This window comes from Myotis yumanensis, unplaced genomic scaffold (assembly GCF_028538775.1).
Source record: "Myotis yumanensis isolate MYYU_CA2020_CCGP unplaced genomic scaffold, mMyoYum1.0.hap1 SCAF_1, whole genome shotgun sequence".
Classification (NCBI taxonomy): Eukaryota; Metazoa; Chordata; class Mammalia; order Chiroptera; family Vespertilionidae; genus Myotis; species Myotis yumanensis.
Window position 1 is genome coordinate 65,315,159 of NW_027223752.1, and position 18,113 is coordinate 65,333,271.

Consider the following 18,113-nt stretch of genomic DNA (forward strand, 5'->3'; position numbering starts at 1 on the left):
ACTCTTCCTTTTTAGAGGTGAACTGGGCCATAGAAAAAAATGTAAACAGCTTCAATGAATAGAAATTTAAAGTCTTGCATGCAATATATTTTATGATGCCCTTTCTTAACTAGATTGGTAGGAAGTTTATTGTTTTTTTTAATGTTTATTTAGAAATTTCATACTGTTTTTTTAAAAAAACATATTGTTATTGATTTCAGAGAGCAAGCGGAGGGAGAGAGATAGAAATAGCAATGATGAGGGAGAATCATTGATTGGCTGCCTCCTGCACACCCCACACTGGGGATTGAGTTCACAACCCAGGCCCTGACCTGGAATTGAACCGTGACCTCCTGGTTCATAGGTCCATGCTCAACCGCTGAGCCATGCCAGTTGGGCGGAAGTTTATTGTTTAAATTAGACTCCTCTATAGCTCTACAAACATTTATATTTGTGTTTTGGGATAGAAGGCACTGTATTTTGCATTTCTGTGTTTTATTTCTTTGATGTACTATATGCGCAGGTGATATTAAGGGATTTCCATATTGATATCATTATGTTAAAGTGTCTCAAACTAAAAAGCCAGCATTGAGTCCCATGAGTTTACTTTTCTCTGTCTGCAAAGATTCATCCTGTTCTTTAAAGAAGTTTTGTAATCCTTACCCGAGGATATGTTTTTAAATTGCTGTTTTAGATAGAGAGGGAGAAAGAGAAACATTAATTGGTTGCCTCAGGTATACACCCCAACTAGGGATTGAACCTGAAACTTGGGTATGTGTGACAGGGAATTGAACCTGCAACCTTTTGGTGGATGGGATGTTGCTCCAACCAACTAAGACACCTGGCCAGGGCCATCCTGTTCTTATAACTCAGGAATTTTTTGCTTTTTTTTTGGTTATAGTTCTTTTTTTAAAAATTATGGGTTTCTTATCATTGAATTTTGCTTTTGTTTTTGTTTCAGACCCAATGTCTGTGGATCACGTTATAACGCTTACTGTTGCCCAGGATGGAAAACCTTACCTGGTGGAAATCAGTGTATCGTTCGTAAGTAAATAGATAATCTGTCATTCTTCATGTTCTTCCTTTGTGGTTTGGTTGAATGGTGATTTTTAATGTTTGGTCCTTTGTAACTGCATACCAGTAATATGTTGCAGTACCTTCCAGCTCTAAGATTTCCCTACTTTCTCTGAATCCAGATGGGAAATACACTAATGGGGTCAGACCATTATTATCCTTTAACTCAGTGACTTCTTTTAGAGTATTTCTGAGATACAGGAATAGACCTTAGGGTACTGGGACACTCTGGTCAGTGTTGCATGTCATCACATATGCTGTGCCTGGCTGCATAGATTGCATGATCACTTCGAAGGGATTGTGAAAGAAGGTTACCATTGCTGTTTTCCTTATTTTTAACTTCTTCGTTGGCCACCCACAAGCCTACCCAAACGTTGTACGCTGAGTTTGTGTGGTCAAGGCCACAGGAAGACCTTCCTGTTAGACAAAGGGGAAAGGAGGCAGATAGAGCATCAGATGAAGACCAGGGAAAATATTAGAGAAGAACTCAAGTGGGACCAGAGATTCCTCTGGAATCTGTGCTGCTGTGGCAAACCTCCAGGTTCTCAGAATAGCCCACAAATGTTGAGTGGTACACCACATACCAGGCCAGATGTTATTTAATGGAGATATGAAAAATTAGTTATGGCATCTGTTCTCCATGAACTTTTACAGTCATCATACCTATGAAATAATTTTCAGTTTTCAGAAAATTCCATTAGTATAATGGGAGAATTTACAGCTGAAAGGACACTAAGGAATCACTCAATCTACCTTCTCACTTGGCTAACAGTGGTATGTGGATAAGAATAGACTCTTTCAATAAATATTCACTTGGTGAGCTGAAAAAATTAATCCTTTTCCCCAATTCTCTTTTTTCCCAAAGTGATTTTAGGCAGAGAGAGAGGGAGGGCGAGAAGAAAGGAGAGAGAGAAAAAGAGAGGGAAGAAGGGGAAGGAAGAGAGGGAAGGAGGGAGAGAGAGATTCATTGTTCTGCTTATTTATGCATTCATTGCTTGATTCTTGTATGTGTCCTGCCGGGGAATTGAACCCGCAACCTTAGCATATTGAGATGATGCTCTACTCAACTGAATTACCAGGCCAGGGTCCTTTTCCCAATTTTTGATTCTGACCAAAAGCAACTTATTCATTTAACACATTGCCATGTATTTCAAAACCAAAGTTGAGTCAGTAAAACAGGGATATAAATGATATTTGGAGTTTTCTAAATGAACTTAACAACAGAACCCTTTACCTGGTGTTCTGTAGAATCTCTGAGAAATGCTATCCAGATATTTAAATAAATGTTTATAGGATCCTTTGACAGTTTTTTTCTTAATAGTTTTTAGTCTCCATCCGTGGATGTTTTGATGTTTCAATGCATTTTCTGTCAAGAGTATTGTATTTAGCCTTGCCATCTCATTTGCCTCTTGCAAGGCTGTGTAGGAGTTTGAGGAAAGGATCATGCCTATGACTATTAAAAATAGTCACCAAGTCTTAGTTTGGTGATAAATAGAAATCATTTGCCATTTAGACTTACTGTTTTGGCCACTGGCAAAGCATTTGGTACCAGTAAGATATTAGTTTAAACAGCTTCCTGGCTGTGGAGGCAGGACTGTTGCAGTGGATTTCAGACGTCTGCTCTCAGACTGTGGACATGACTCACAATTGGATTGAAGGCAGGATCAGAGCTGCTCCATAGATCGTATGTTCTCAATGAGCAGGATCTGATCTAGAGAAGGAGGCTCAGTGGGCCTCAGTATTTTTATAAAATTTTTAAAGATTAAGCATCTAGGATAAACTAGACTTCCAAGAATACTGTGGTAATTTTTGTATCATTAAATCTTAATGTTGATATAAAAACAGAATGCTTGTAGGTATTTAAATATGTTTAGCTGCAGGATTTGTGTTTTTGTTTTCCCTTCATAGGATGTCTGGGGCCCCTGGATAGACTGAGTGCTGTGGAATACGCCAAGAGAGGCTGTGAACCACTGACATGGATAAGGGAGTTACCAATTTTTATAGCCAGAATTTATTTGGTCCAAATGATTTGTTTTGCAAATGAATAAACCCGAGGCCTAAGGTCCCATAAGTCACGATGATAGAGTTAAGGAGGAGCCGGAGATCCCAGGTTTCTCATTTGAGGCCTGGGTCCTCGTCAGGCACTGTGCACTGAAACTGTGTGCTAACCGCCCTCTGGTTTTATTCACAGCCATCTGCCGGCATTCCTGTGGGGATGGATTTTGTTCTAGGCCGAATATGTGCACTTGCCCATCTGGTCAGATAGCTCCTTCCTGTGGCTCCAGATCCAGTGAGTATAACATGTTATTATATATAATATTATTTTATGTGGTTATGCCCTATTTTCTCCTAAATTTGCATTTGGCTTTTCTCTTGCCTGCAATACATTTTTCACTAGAACATCTGCCTTCTCTGTTTTGCCCAAAGTACTTGGAATGACTTTGCTTAATCTGGCCTCTCATTTCCCTTCTTTACTCTTTATAGGGAAATTGCTATATGGGGCATAGTTACTATGAGTCATATAAAGATTATGACCTTCTTCTGTGTAGCCATTGCCTTATTTATCTTTGTATCTCCAATGTAAACACCATAAAAGATGCTCAATGAAATGGTTGTTTAATGAACATTTTGGCTCAACCTAGGCATTCTTCCTTGTGGTACTGAAATATGAATCTCATTAAACACTTTTTTAAAAAACTCAAGACCCCTGCCTTTGCAAGAAGAAAATGCAAGAAGCCATTATGGCAGTTTCTGGGGATGATTTATCTTAAAGCACAAACATATTTTCCCTTTCAGAATTTTATCACTTTGTTCATTCTGTGAGCCAAACAAATATTTGCAGTTCATTCCTCAGAACTTTGCTTGCTTGTTCTTTAAGTGTGGGGTCCTCAGCAGTGAATTAGGGGAAATGGGGGGCGGGGAGTTGGGAAGCAGGTGAGTCATTATTGGTTGTTAACAAGTTGAAGTTCATGTTCCTCAACACCTTGACACTCCCCTTACAGTGTGTTCTGTTTTTGACAAGGTTTTAAGGGAATGTATTGTGGAAATAAGTTCATTCTCTTTGGTTTACTGCAATTAGAGACTTCAGCAGAGTCAAGGTTCATCATCCACTCAGAGTTCTGACATTTAAGTGTGACCCATATAAGCCAGTTAACAGGATAAGGCAACTAGTGCTGGGTAGTCGACCCTCTCGGTGCCCACTCACGTACCTTGGCTTTCATGGGTTGACTGTGCCTGAGACATCTGTAAAATTTTCCTGGCTCGGGAGCATGCCAGGTCTGCGTGCAGGGCAAGATGGAAAGGCTGGGGGTGGGAATGGGGACAGTTAATGGCCCCAGAAGCAACTTTTAACCAATGACAGGAGAGTGTTAGTGCCCTCGCTTCCTTGCCTCTCAGTTTGCATCACTATGAGGTGTATTCTGCAGTGTCTCCTGAAGTTCCCCACTTGAACACAGGAGGAATAGGCTTGATAATGTACTTTATTAGCTTCCTTCTCTTCCTTGTCTCACTTTCCCACTCTCTTATCAGTGTTTCCTAAAATTACTTCTAAAATAAAACTACTCACATTGAAATAATTGTCTCAGAATTTGTTTCTGATGGAAACCTAGAACTACACACAGACAGATTGGGATAGAATCCCCACCTTGAGCTGGGACTCATTTGCTTATTGCACTGAGTATAGATTATTCTTATTTTATCTCAGCCTGGTTTTGAATGTATGTCTTCCAAGCAACAGAAGATTCATTTGCCATATCAAAGGCACCTGAGTGGGAGAAATAGAAAGAGGCAGAGAGGTCAGCTGGCAGCACAGGACCATGTTGGATGTCTCTAGCCTCATCAGGATGGCCCTCAGGCTGCTGCTGAGGAGTGAGAGCCTCAGGGTTGGGGAAACAATCTACATATCAAGCTTGGAATAGAACCATCTCTCAAATAGGTCCTTGAACCAACCAACAACACCGTACTACTCTGGGGGAAGAAAATAAAGTCAGATGACAAAACTGAGTAGCCAGCTGGAAAGGTCTTCAGTGATAGTGTGAGCTGCTAATGATTTCTGTCAAGTAATGACATCTCTGTCATGAGATGTGGAGACAGCTGTTAATAAGACCAGAAGGGAAAACTGTGGTCCTAGTAGACCTCATGCTAGCAATGAAGTGGGAGGGATGGTAAAGTCTTGTGCCCAGATTTAGGCTAGAGATTGAAGTTTAAGACTTCTGGGTGATGTTCTCTAAAGAGGTTTGGGTTCATCTGTGGTGCTTGGACACTGGACAAAGTAGTTTGTGGATCAGAATAGTGTGAGGAGGAGAATTTGGATCATAAGAATCTTTGAGGCATTTGGAGCCTTTAATATTGTTGGTTTGGACTTTACATGAACTAATATTTTCTAAATAGCTTGCAAAATTAAAGATGGCAGAATGTTTTTCATTAAGGTAACTGGGGATGATCAGAACCCCTTTCTGATCTTTTGAAGTGATGTTCTAGGGAAGAGCTATACCTTCCCATAGAACTTCCTGGCCATGGTGTGGTAGACAATAAATGTGGATGGATCACTTTGCTAACTCTCTTGCTAGTAGAGGATAACCCAGCTCAGTGAAATGTTTGCACTCACTACGTGCGGTTCTATGAAAATGGGGCAAATTTAAATAATCTCACCAATTTTTCCTATTAGAAGTTTTATGCTTGGTTTGTGACAGGTGTCAAAGAGGTGTAAGCGAGTTGTAGGACCTCTGAGGCCTTTGTTTTCTCACTGGAAAATTTAAAGAATGAAAGGAAGGCAGTTCTTCTAGGTTGTTTTTGACTTGAGTGTCCTGTGAATCTGAAAATTGGAAATGACTCCTTAGTGGTCTGAATGAGAAACTGCATTTCCAGAAGGTCCAAAGTGCCAGTCCACAATTCCTTTAGATACTAAGGACATGGCTTCCCTTAATCTATTGGGAGTCTTCCCACCAGTCATTGAGACATCAGGGTAAAAAGAGAAGGTTGGCTAAACAAGGTTATAACAATAGATTTTTTAGACTTTAATTCCAGCTCTCTTAGGACCCTTCTCTACTCTGAGTATCTGAGGCTAGATGGATTCTGAGTAATCCTAATTTTCACAAAGATCTGTCACGGTTGACTGATCCATGAATTTGTCTATCGAATTACTTTTACACTTTTGTCAAAAATTAGTTGGCCATATTTATGTAGGTCTATTTCTGGGTTCACTGTTTTATTTAATTGATCCACTGTCCCTTCTCCAATACCATACAGTCTTAATTACCATAGCCTTATGATGTCTTGAAAATTGAATAGATGAATTCTTTTCACTTTTTTCTTCTTTTTAAAATTTATTTTAGCTATTCCAGTTCCTTTGCCATTTCATATATATTTTAGATTAATCCTGTCTGTATCTACAAAAAATATTTCTAAGATTTGGTAGGAATTGTATTAAGCCTATATGTCAGTTTGGGAAGTATTGGCATCTTTATACTTTGTTAAATTTTATCATTTTCAATTCGCTTCAGATTCAGTGAGAATTTGGTGTGCTTGTACTCCCAACAGGAATCCAGCCTCTAAGGGTATAAGAAGGATAAGGCCCGGGCAACAATTCCAGAGCAGCATGTTATCGGGTCTGAGTGAATGTGGTGCAACCACATAGTGAAACTGCAATGACTCCCCAAGCACAGGAAGGTGCTGTAGCTAATCTGGAAGAAGTGACCCTTTGAACATTTTTACAGGGAAGTGTGGGATTTATATGATCAGGGAGGAAAGGAGTGGGTAGAATCTACTTAGACTGGTCCATAGAAACAATTCAGTTCTTTGCTTTTTAGTCTATCCTTTGTGGAAGTGCCCTTATCATTGTTGTCATATAACTTGCCTTTCTCTGGCCCTTTTCCAGCTCTGCTAGGTTGTTGGGTTTTTTTGTGTGTTTTGTTTTGTTAATACTCACTTGAGGGTATATTTTCCATTGCTTTTCAGAGAGAATGGAAAGGAGGGAGGGAGGGGGAGATAGATGGAATAGAGAGAGAGAAACATTGAAGTGAGAGAGACACATTGATTGGTTGCCTCCTGCATGCACCCCGACTGGGGCTGGGGATCAAATTTGTAACCCAGGCACATGTCCTTAACCAGGAGTCAAACCTGCCACCCTTTGGTGAGTGGGCTGGTGGTCTAACCTCTGAGCAACACAGCCAGGGAGAGTTTGTTGGTTTATTGTTTTTTTTGTTTTTTTTGTGTTTTTTTTTTAGATATTTTAGTGAAGTTGCTCTTCTGAGTGGTATGTCTTTAGGCAACACGGGATATTTATGCACGTAAGGAAAATGTTATTGCTGTTATCTCTCCCTGTGAAAATCTTTTTTGTCCTTCAGTGATTCTGGTTGCCCTTATGGACTGTTGTCTCAGGCAGAGAGTCAAGAAGTCCGTCCAATTGTTTGATTTGTCTGTCTTGTGCTTTTCCTAGTTCCTAAATTAAAATCACCTGCTTGCCCATGCACATACTTATTTGCAAATTGCTCCCAGTGTTCTGTCTGCCCCTGTGCCTGCCAAGATAATGGCAGGCTTTGGAATCATTTCCAACCTAATGCATCCCAAAGAAAATCGTTACCTGGGTATTTAGACCTTAGTGCCAGCCCGGCATATCTTGTTCCAGTAGTGTGCTCACATTGTTCTCTTTTGATTGGTTATTTTAAGAATTAATTTGTGCTGGACATGATCTAAAGAAAGTTTCTTCTACTCCTCCTGATGCCTGTCAAATGGAAGGCATTCAATAAGTGTGGGATGACTGAAATCTGGAACAAACATAAAATTCATTGGGATGCTACATGGATACAGGTTAATTCCATCTTCAAGGGGAAATCCTCACTGGGCCTCATGAACCTCAGATGGCAGCCTGCACACCAAAACTTGGTACTTAGAGCATCCGATAAATTTAGAGCATCTTTATGGTTTTAAGTAGAGCTATTATTTTTTAGTTGCCTTTTGTAGAGACACAGAACTTGGTCTCCAAATTGCCAGACATCTGGAATTCTTGTTCACATCAGAGTAAATTTAGAATATGCATCAATGGCAGAACTCAATAAAAAATACAACCAATTGGTGTGCATATACTCCCTAAACTGTTCCTGTTGTGCAGTGAGGTCCTGGGTGCCTGCTCTCCCCTCGAGATCTGAGATGCACATAGAATGCAGTTTCTGCCCTGTCCCGTTTGGCTCAGTGGATAGAGCGTCGACCTGTGGACTGAAGGGTTCCAGTTCAGTTCTGGTCAAAGGCACATGCCTAGGTTGTGGGCTTGGTCCCCGGTGGGGAGTGTGCAGGTGGAGGCCAATCGATGATTCTCTCTCATCATTGATGTTTCTATCTCTCGCTCCCTCTTCCTTCCTCTCTGAAATTAATACAAATATATTTAAAAAAGAATGCAGTTTCTTTGGTAAACATATTTGTCGCAAAGCAGGTGTGATTAAGATCTACTCTCTGTTGATGAGCTTGCTCCTCTGGGCCAAGGACTCATGGCTCATTGGTTTATTTGGACCAATGGACTCACCATACTTTAGTGTTTCACAAGTCTGACCAAGTTCTTTTATATTTTAAAGGAGAAAGAACATTTCATGCTGGAAAAAGTTCACTTGAAAGACAGGGCAGAAAATACATAAAAGCATATGAGAGAGGTTTTTATTATATTTGTTATATTTAAATATAAACTTCTCATTCTTCCTCAAAAGAAGAATTAATTCTAGTTTCTAATTTGAACAAATAATGTAAAGTCACTATTTAATCTGCTGTTAGCCTTTTTATCTCAAAGTAGCTAAATGGCTTTGCTGCTCATGTGGGAATGGAAATTAGCTTTTGGCATGAGCCACTTTAATTGAAATCAGTTTGTGGGTTGAGTTCCTCTGCTGCTTGACAGATGACATCATTTCCTGTGCCTTTCCCAGTCCTCGCTGTTTTGCTAAGATAGGATGGAGCTAAGTTTAACTTCAAATTTTAAAGCAACTATACACCTTTTCCTGACCTACTTAGAATACTATCCAAATTTTTCACCGAATCATTTCCTTTGTGTACTTGCAGATAGTTTTTTTAGTTAAAAGCATTTTGGCTGAGACGTTTTAATGGAAATATAGGAGCCTAAAATAACAGTTTGTTTTAATCAGTTTCCTGGGTTGCTTGACTTCTATAATGATTCTTCAACAAAGGAGTTATTTCTGCTTTTACACACGGGGAAATGAAGATAAAAATATTTTTAACAGCAAAGTACTTGGGGCTGTATAAGTGCTTAGGACACAATGGGCAAATTCCCAGTCTCAGCTTTTTAGCATAGCTCTTGATATCATTATCAGGTAGCACGATTTACGTAAATAGGTGTTAATTTAGTAAAGTTTTTTTTAAAAAATATATGTTTTTATTGATTTCAGAGAAGAAGGGACAGGGAGAGGGAGATTGAAACATCAATGAGAGAGAATCATTGATTGGCTGCCTGCTGCATGTCCCCTACTGGGGATTGAGCCCACAACCCTGGCATGTGCCCTGCCCGGGAATCAAACTGTGACCTCCTATTTCATAGGTTGATGCTCAACCACTGAGCCACACCGGCTGGGCAGTTTTAATAAAGTTTTTACAGCATCTACAAATAGGCTAGGGCTACTCTGAGCACTTACAAGGATATAATTAATGATCATGATGCTTCCCACTTTCAAGAAGCTCTCAGACAAATGGGCTGAGGATGGGAGAAATAATTTTAAAAAAAATAGGTTTGGTGACATAATATACATTTCAAAAGACAAGTATAAGGTACTCTGGAGTCAGAGGGAAAGAAGGGGAGGGAGGAGAGAATAGAAATGAGGAAATGTCATAGGAGAAAAGAGATGTTTGCAGTGGGTATTGGAGATAGGTGGGATTTCAGATTTTGTGAGAACTGTGTATGCTTTCTGTTTGGGGGTGGAAAGTTAGGCTCAAGAGACAGAGAGACAGGTTAAAGAGGAGAGTCCATGAAGAGACCAGTGCAGACAAAGTGCCTGGCATTTTGTGCGGTATATAGTAGGCACTCGGGAATATTTGTTGAGTGAATGAATGACTGATGTGGAGATTGGGGACTGAGTCATAGGACATATTAGGAGTTTGCAAAGGAGCCTGAAAGGCGCATGGGGCCTTCCTGAGGAGGGCTTTGATGTTGAGAGATGGAGGTTGTTCTTCATACAGTAGAGAGAGTGAGCCTTTGATGGTGTTTCAGTCAGTGTGTGACATGTTCTTGCAAGGGTGCGTCACTTTCAATGTGACTTCACTCTTTGGTGCTCTGTGAGGGCATAGGAAGTGTTGAGTTCTGGCCCCTTCCTTTCCCTGTTGTCATGCTGAGATTTGTGTAGCTCCTGATGAAATGGTCCTTTCTCCTGGAGTCAGCAGCTGCGTTTTAATCCTCACAAGGCTACTGGAGCCTTCTCTCTGCTCCTGGGAGGAGATTTGGCTTCCATGCTCCAGGAAGACTGAGCAGAAGAAGGTGCATAGTCCCTGATGTCTGCTCTTGCACAGAAGAAGGATTCTCTTCTTTCCCGCCTCCCTTGTTAAAATTCTTTAATGTAATGATTTTTTAAAATTTTCTTTATTGATTAAGGTATTACATATGTGTCCTTATCCCCCTTTGGCTCCCCCAACCCCCACTCATGCCTTCACCCCCCTGGTGTCTGTATCCATTGGTTATGCTTATATGCATGCATATAAGTCCTTTGGTTGATCTCTCCCCCTTACCCCCACCCTCCCCTACCTTCCCTCTGAGGTTTATCGATGTAAAACTGTTGAGCCTTTTTCTCTAGAAATTTACTCCCACCACTTGGAGGACAGGGCAGAGTAAGGCAGACTTCCCATGCCTGGCCTGGCCTCCTTGTATAGGGATGTGTCACCGAGGATGGATGATGGATTCAAGCAAGCCTCAGTCTTTTCCAAGTAGAGTAGTTACTGTTCTGGAGGCCTAAGGAACAGCCTTGGATTTTGAAAGAGTTCTTAGCATGCCCGCATGATTGCAACAGAGACAGCCTAAACTCTAGAGAAACGAGAGCCCACGACTTGCCATCACGCTCATAGGCGTCTTTTACTCCAGCTTTCTCTCAGGTCTGCTTGCCTGCCTGTGGTCTTTCTGTCCTGGGCCCTGAAGCCCCCACTCCTGTAGGTGACAATGTGATGAAGAATGAATTTCAAACACTGCAGGTCTTATTTGGTTTAAGGTTACAGTTGAAGCAAGCAGCTCTTTCTGAGCCGAGTCCAGCAGGTCTCCATTGTCAGGAGTCTTGTGACTCAATGCTGTTGTAGGGTTTTCCCCTTCTTTCTTGTTGTTGCCAAAACTTCTTTTAACAAAGTTCCTTGGACTTTCTCACTCTGACTGTTTTCCTGGGCACCTCGCTGGAATTCTACATCTTTTAAAATAAAAAATATTGCCCTGGTAATCTTGCCTCATATGGTTACTCAAAACACTACTTTCTTGGTACAAATTACAGAAGTGATATTGAGCGGTAAGTTCTGCTAAATTAGGGAAGTCGTTTAGCATGATTAAATATCAAAGAAACAATTACATTGCATTGTAAATTATTTTATACATACAAACGATAACATGTTTATCATTGCCAATTAGGTTACTTCTGAATATATATATGAATCTTGATAAATCATTTTATTTTCTCTTTAAATCACTGCAAATCAACTTCTGTGAACTGTTGCAATCTATGTACTTAGATTGTTAAACTAAAGCATTCTTCTTTTCTTTTTCCTTTTCAAGTCCAACACTGTAATATTCGCTGTATGAATGGAGGTAGCTGTAGCGATGATCACTGTATATGCCAGAAAGGATACATAGGGACTCACTGTGGACAACGTAAGTAAACCATAGCTGTAAGTATTCTAGATGTTAATCCATGTAGACGGACATGTAGGCAGATATATAGGCCAAAAGAATAAAGAGATAAGCACCGATGGATTTTCTTTGATTACCTGGGACATGACATTTTCATAGACGTCCAGTGGCTTATTGGTGAACAGGTCATTTACCCAGCACACTAAGCACCAAATTTCTGATAGGAACCTTGGGAATGGGTAGTTTGATTCATTTTCCTCTCATTTGTCTTCACCAGCCCACTTTTCCTTATCCCTTTGGTTTACAGTCACCACCACAGGTGCAGAATTGTTATTTATTCCAGCTGTATACCTTCCATTTGATCACTGACCCTGTCCACCTGAATTTTCAAGAAGCATTTCAAATAAAGAAATCAATCTCATATTTCTCCTCAAATGTGTCCTTTATCTTGATCAATGGTATTTGCATCTGTTTAATTTCCTAGTCTAGATTCTGCTACTCTAATAGGTATCACATGGCGTTCAGTTTGTTGGTTCATTCACGAACAGTTCATTGTGTGTTTGCTCCTTTATTAGTCCTTGTGCTTTTTAGAAGAAAAAAATTCCTTTTCAAAAACTTGTTTTTTTATTACACCGAGATAAAGATATATATCCTGCAAAAATTTTGAACAGTTCAAAAATATAAAAAATAAAATTATCCATAACCCATCATTTCAGATATCCCCTTAGTCTTTTAATGCATATTTGGTACATGAGATCTTATCCTATGCATACTTTTTCATACTACTTTTTCCCTAAATATTTTATTATAAGTATATTCCATGTTATTAAACATTTAAAAATATATTTAATGGCTGAATTTCATTACATGGATGAATTACATGGATGAATTCTTAAGGATGAGCTTTTATTCATGTTGTTTCCAATTGGCGAGAGAAAAGGGGGACAGCCTCCCCAGTGTGGGACACCCTTCAGCTGAGTCTTGAGGGTCAGCTAGGAGTTCAGTTGTCAGATGATGGGAGATGGGCCTTCTAGGCAGATGGCCAGCATGGGCCACAGTACTGGAGCATGACAGAGCATGGGCTGTTGAACATGGCGGGTGCTTTGGTGTTGCTAGAGCTTCTGTGCTAAGGGGAGTTATAGGAATGGAGATATTGCATGGAATGGAAGTCATGGGCCAGGTTTTGAGGATCTTTATGCATACCATGTTTTTGCCCAAAATAGAGCCAGGAAGGGGAGTGAGATAACAACGAACAACCAGAACAACATCATTCATCTGTTGAGTTACTTACTCTGTGCTAGGCACATTTCAGATTCTGCATGTGTTAACTCATTTACTATAACAATAGCTCTGGCTTCCTTTGAGTTTCAAGTACAGCAGTGATTAGACATTTATATAACCTATGAAGTGAATCCCCCGATAAGTCTAGTACCCATTTGACACCATACCTACTTATTACAATGTTATTCATTGTGTTCCCTCTGCTGTACTTTACATCCCCATGGCTGTTTTTATAATTGGCGATTTGTATGTCTTAATCCCTTCCCCCTTTTAGCCCACCCCCTAAATCCCCCTCCCTTCTGGCAACCCTCAAAATGTTCTGTGTATCTTTGAGTTCAGTGATGCCTTTTATAAAGCACCATTTTAGATGCAGAACTGAAAGCATTGCTCCTATGCTTCCTGGAATGAAACTGCCAGAGTTAACACAGGTACAAACTTACCTACCCAGGCAGTTTTATCTAAGAGTTGACAGAGGGACATGGTGGAGCTAGAACTGTAGAGTAACACATACCACAGTGATTATTTAGATTTCTTTTTATTGTTGTCCTTTCAGGGGGCAGAAATTGTTATTTCATTAGCATTAGAAGACCTCTCAGCTCCTCTCTCCTTGTTTTCCAGCTGTCTGTGAAAGTGGCTGTCTCAACGGAGGCAGGTGTGTGGCCCCAAACCGATGTGCGTGCACTTACGGCTTTACTGGACCCCAGTGTGAAAGAGGTAATTTGTAAAAAATGAATTGGTATACAGATGTTCTGGTGGCTACAGCTGTTATTGATTTATATACACATTGGATTTGTGCTGCTGCTTCATGACGTTGGCCGAATGTTGAGGGGCTTTCCAAATTGTCACTGGGAAGGATCCTAGGATGATAAGACAGTGGTCCTAAATCTGTTTATGTCATTCAGTTATTCTTTCCAATGGACTCAGGACTCCAGAGTGAGCATAAGTTCCAGTTGGCATCAAGGTAGAAAGAAGGAGAATTTCCCATATTGAGCTCATTATTATCCTAGTAAAGTAGAGAAATGGTTCTAAACAGAACATCTGTATAGAAAGGGGAAAATTTAGGACGAAGAAAAACACACCTAAAGATCTATTAGGACCTGTTAGAGGCTGTAGTGGCACAGGTGCTCAACATTCAGAATCCACTGTAGAAATATCGCGCGTCCGCCGCGGCAGTGTGCGGCTTTCCAGCTCTCTGCACCTGCTGAAGGGTGTCACCATCCTCACTTTGGCATCTGAGAAGGTTGCATACATAATAATAAGCTTTAATTTGAATGTGAATTTTCTGTGTTCAAGCCTAATGCTTACTCCTGCTCCTAATAAAAACAAATGTTTTGCCTATAAATGCAGCTGTGTGGAGATGTGTAATGTGCTTGAGTCTCCTTCCCATCCTCGGAACTATGGCATTTTTGATCATTTTGTCTCCACATTCATAGCCATTTTCTTATCGTTCCCAGTTTTATAGTGAAGGTTTAGACCAGAGGTGGGGAACATGTGGGTCATATAAGGCCTGAGAAATCATCTGGTCTGGCTCTGCCATGGCATTAGGGGTTGAGTTAATTAAATGTTAGACCAAATACAGCAGGCTAATTTTTAAGTTGATAATTCTATATGGCCCACAAATGATGTTATAAATATCCAAATGGCCCTTGGCAGAAAAAAGGTTCCCCACTTCTGGTTTAGAGGGTTTATTTCATACAAAACTACAAAAATACTGTACTCATGAAAAGTATTCATTGGAAAATACTCATAAACCTTTTAAACTGCATCATCACTTGTATCCAATGTTGTTAAAGATCTTTTTATTCGAAGATGGAAAGTAAAGATTCAGTAGTAGATATTGAATATATGTTATTTTAAAACAAAGAGCAGAGAGTGGTATGTGAGAAATTGTTCTCCGTTTCTATTTTTACGAGTTTATTTAAATTGAGTTATTTGTTGATAAAGCAACAATACATATTTTAGCAAGTAACTCTAGGTCAATTACTATGATTACTGGATAAATATTGTATCTCTATTTATAAACCGTTGTGTGGTATTGATGTGTGATGGATGCATCGTGGTCTCTTGGCCTTTATGTTGCATTTGGTACCATGTTGGAAGCCCTTCTTAAAACCCTTTCTTTTTACAACTTGCACAGATGTATTTTTATTGATTTGGAGCTAATATTTGTCTAATGGTATCCAGAGTAATGAAGATAAATATTTTGATTAGGTAGTATCACTATGGCCTCCTTATTTACTCAATGAAGATGTTGTAGGATTTAAATTGTTGAGATTAAAATTGTTAACGTGTAAATTGAGAAAGTGGTATGTGAAAATAATTCTGCAATGGTAACACTAGGTTCAATTTGTTTTAGAAAAAAATCACTAACATAATGAAATTGTAGGCTATTTTACATCTAAGAAAGTGATTAATAATTTGTAGCAAAGGATATTGATGCCCATAGTTCTGGTATTGATAATAACCCAATCTAAAATAAAGAGGATGTGGTGTTTAACCATCCCACAGTTATGTCTTTAAAGACTTGATTTTCTACCAAGATTAAGAAATGAAATGAATGGGTTACGTTACTAAACTACTAATTAAAACTGGCATATTACTCAGGGGTTTCTCCAACTTTTGGAGAGCATTTCGGTCACCTCCCCTGAAATTTGCACTGAGGTGTGGGGTCTTCGCAGTATCGAAATAAAATTAATCCCTAAATGGCAGACTTTCAGGCATTTGCAGTAGTTGAGATGGGGGGATAGAAGGTGGGCTTTTTAATCATTACTTTTGCCTGTTCCACCCCTGAATGCGCAGTCCCAGACCTTCAACGGGAGAGGCGATACATGGGTATAATTTCCTTCAGTGCACAGGAGAGGGGGGTCTTTTGGATTCTAGAATTGTATTTCCCTGAATAGAATTTTCACTGTTTTCTGCTCATGGGAAACTCATCTGCTTACCTCTTTACAAAAATTAGAGGCAATACATCCTTTTTACTCAAATGTACATTTGTGATTTCAGGAATCATTACTGAATATGTAGGACAGAGTCAGGACAAATACATCTGGAAGTGTAGGGAAGTGTCTGTGTGACTTCTGTGTTGGGTGGTGTCCTGATGACCTCATTTATTACCTAGGCTAGTTTAAACTGCCTAGGCTAGTTGTATTATGTTTTAATTGGGATGTGACTTTTTATTTTTAAAAATGAACGTTCAGGAAGGCTTTACTAATCTCCTCTCTTCCTTCCCGGGGGCTGGTGCTCCTTCTGCATCCTTCCTTAGCTCTCTCTCCATGCCTCTTGTAGGGACATCACCATGGTACCCAAGTGGGTTTCCCTGTCCACCTCCCCCACTAGAGAGTAAACTCTTCAGCAGCAACTATGGTTTCATCTTTTTAATTCCTAGTAATGCATGGCACACGGCCAATACATGTTGAACGGGACTTATTTTAAAGCACCAGGAAACCTGGAGATATGATTATCAGACCCGAATAAGTATCTCCTGGAAGTAATTGCTGTTTGCTCACTGGGATAATTCTGGGTATTTTTCATTGGGTTTATTGTAAGCACAGTTTACACTGTTGATGGCTAATTGAATTCAGCCCCATCTTTCACAAGTGTGATATTTTTAGGGTCACAAGACTGTTATTTTTCAATTGACAAGGATGCAGAAAAAGGAGGTGTGTTTTGGTCCAAAGCAAGTGGCAATACACAAATAAACGAACAAATAAACAACTTCCTGTCCTGATGTAATGCACATGAAAGGAACACTTAAAATGTCAGTTACAAGTCCTTCTTAGAATAAGCAGCTTTGTCCCTGGGAAATCTTGGAACTTTTATGTACCTCTAAGTGCCTTAGGGAGCCGATACAAGTGTGGAGTACCCTTTGGGGATGACTTGGGAAGGATTTGGCTCACTTTAAGCCAATAAGTGAATCTTAATTCACGGACATAGTGGTTTGGTCTGTGATGGAAAGGAGCAGTGGATGCACGCTTGAATTATGAATCATAACAATTCACTCAGCAAATGCAATCAGATTATAAAGTAAATTTGTCTTACTTGCAGCTTTTAGCCAATAAAATAAATATGTTTTTTAAAACATTTCTTGGCTAGTCAGCCTCGTTGGGCTGGTAACAATGACACTAATTCCTATCACTGCACTAGAGGAAGAAAAATAAAGGCCTGTGACTTGTTTGGCTTGCAATGTTTACTTTTCTGAATGTGAATACCTTTAGTTACATTCTTCGGTTTACCACAACCTCCACCACTCCCTATTATCATCCTGCCCACTTCATTTATTTAGCTTGCTTCTTAGCCCTTGTGAGCACTTGTATTTCCCACTCCCTGCTATATTCTCTATCGAAGATAGAATCTCTTTTATCTTCTTTTATATCCTAAGTTTCTTTCATTGTTCTTCATCTTATAATTATTTTCTGTAAATTTACATTTTCTGTAAATGTATGGTTTTCCTGATTGCTCTTTCCTCCCTCCCCCACCATTTTTACCTTCTTTCTGCTTGGGTCTTGAGTAACCAGTAAAACTGACCATTTCTTAAGCTCTGTGGTACAGTATGTCAGCGGTTGTTATTAGTATTGAAATGAAGTCAGTGTCTGTTTTGGCAGTGATAAAACGAGCTAGTTGTTTATTGCCATAGCTACTGTCAACAGACTGTGTGGAATCACACTTTCTCTTGCCATCTTGCCTCAGAATGCAAGCCATTTAAAATCTCGTTAAATTCTCTTATATTAAACACAGTGAATCATGTAGTGTATGAAACTTCTCAAGGTAATGAATAAAGGGAGAATGATGGGGTGATAGACCTGAACTTGGAAGTGGGGAGGGATAATGATGAATAAGCTTGAGGAAGAAGATAATAAAAGAAAGACACTGAGAAAACACAAAGAGAAGCAAGAGACCCAGGAGGGCACTAAGTTAAAGAAACTTGAGGCAAGAAGGAGTTCAAGAAATCGCTTGGCAATTGTTCCACTCGTCA

The 18,113-nt window shown here is 39.7% G+C and overlaps 1 protein-coding gene across 2 annotated transcripts in view; it reads left to right on the forward strand.

Annotated features, from left to right (window-relative positions):
* Positions 1-18,113, forward strand: part of FBN1 (fibrillin 1) — a 230,076-nt gene that overhangs the window by 28,980 nt on the left and 182,983 nt on the right. For both annotated transcript variants that reach the window (XM_070423353.1, XM_070423361.1), the window contains exons 3-6: positions 941-1,023; positions 3,245-3,343; positions 11,786-11,881; positions 13,760-13,855. In XM_070423353.1, coding sequence (XP_070279454.1) covers positions 941-1,023; positions 3,245-3,343; positions 11,786-11,881; positions 13,760-13,855 — 374 coding nt within the window. The remainder of the gene's footprint in view (positions 1-940; positions 1,024-3,244; positions 3,344-11,785; positions 11,882-13,759; positions 13,856-18,113) is intronic.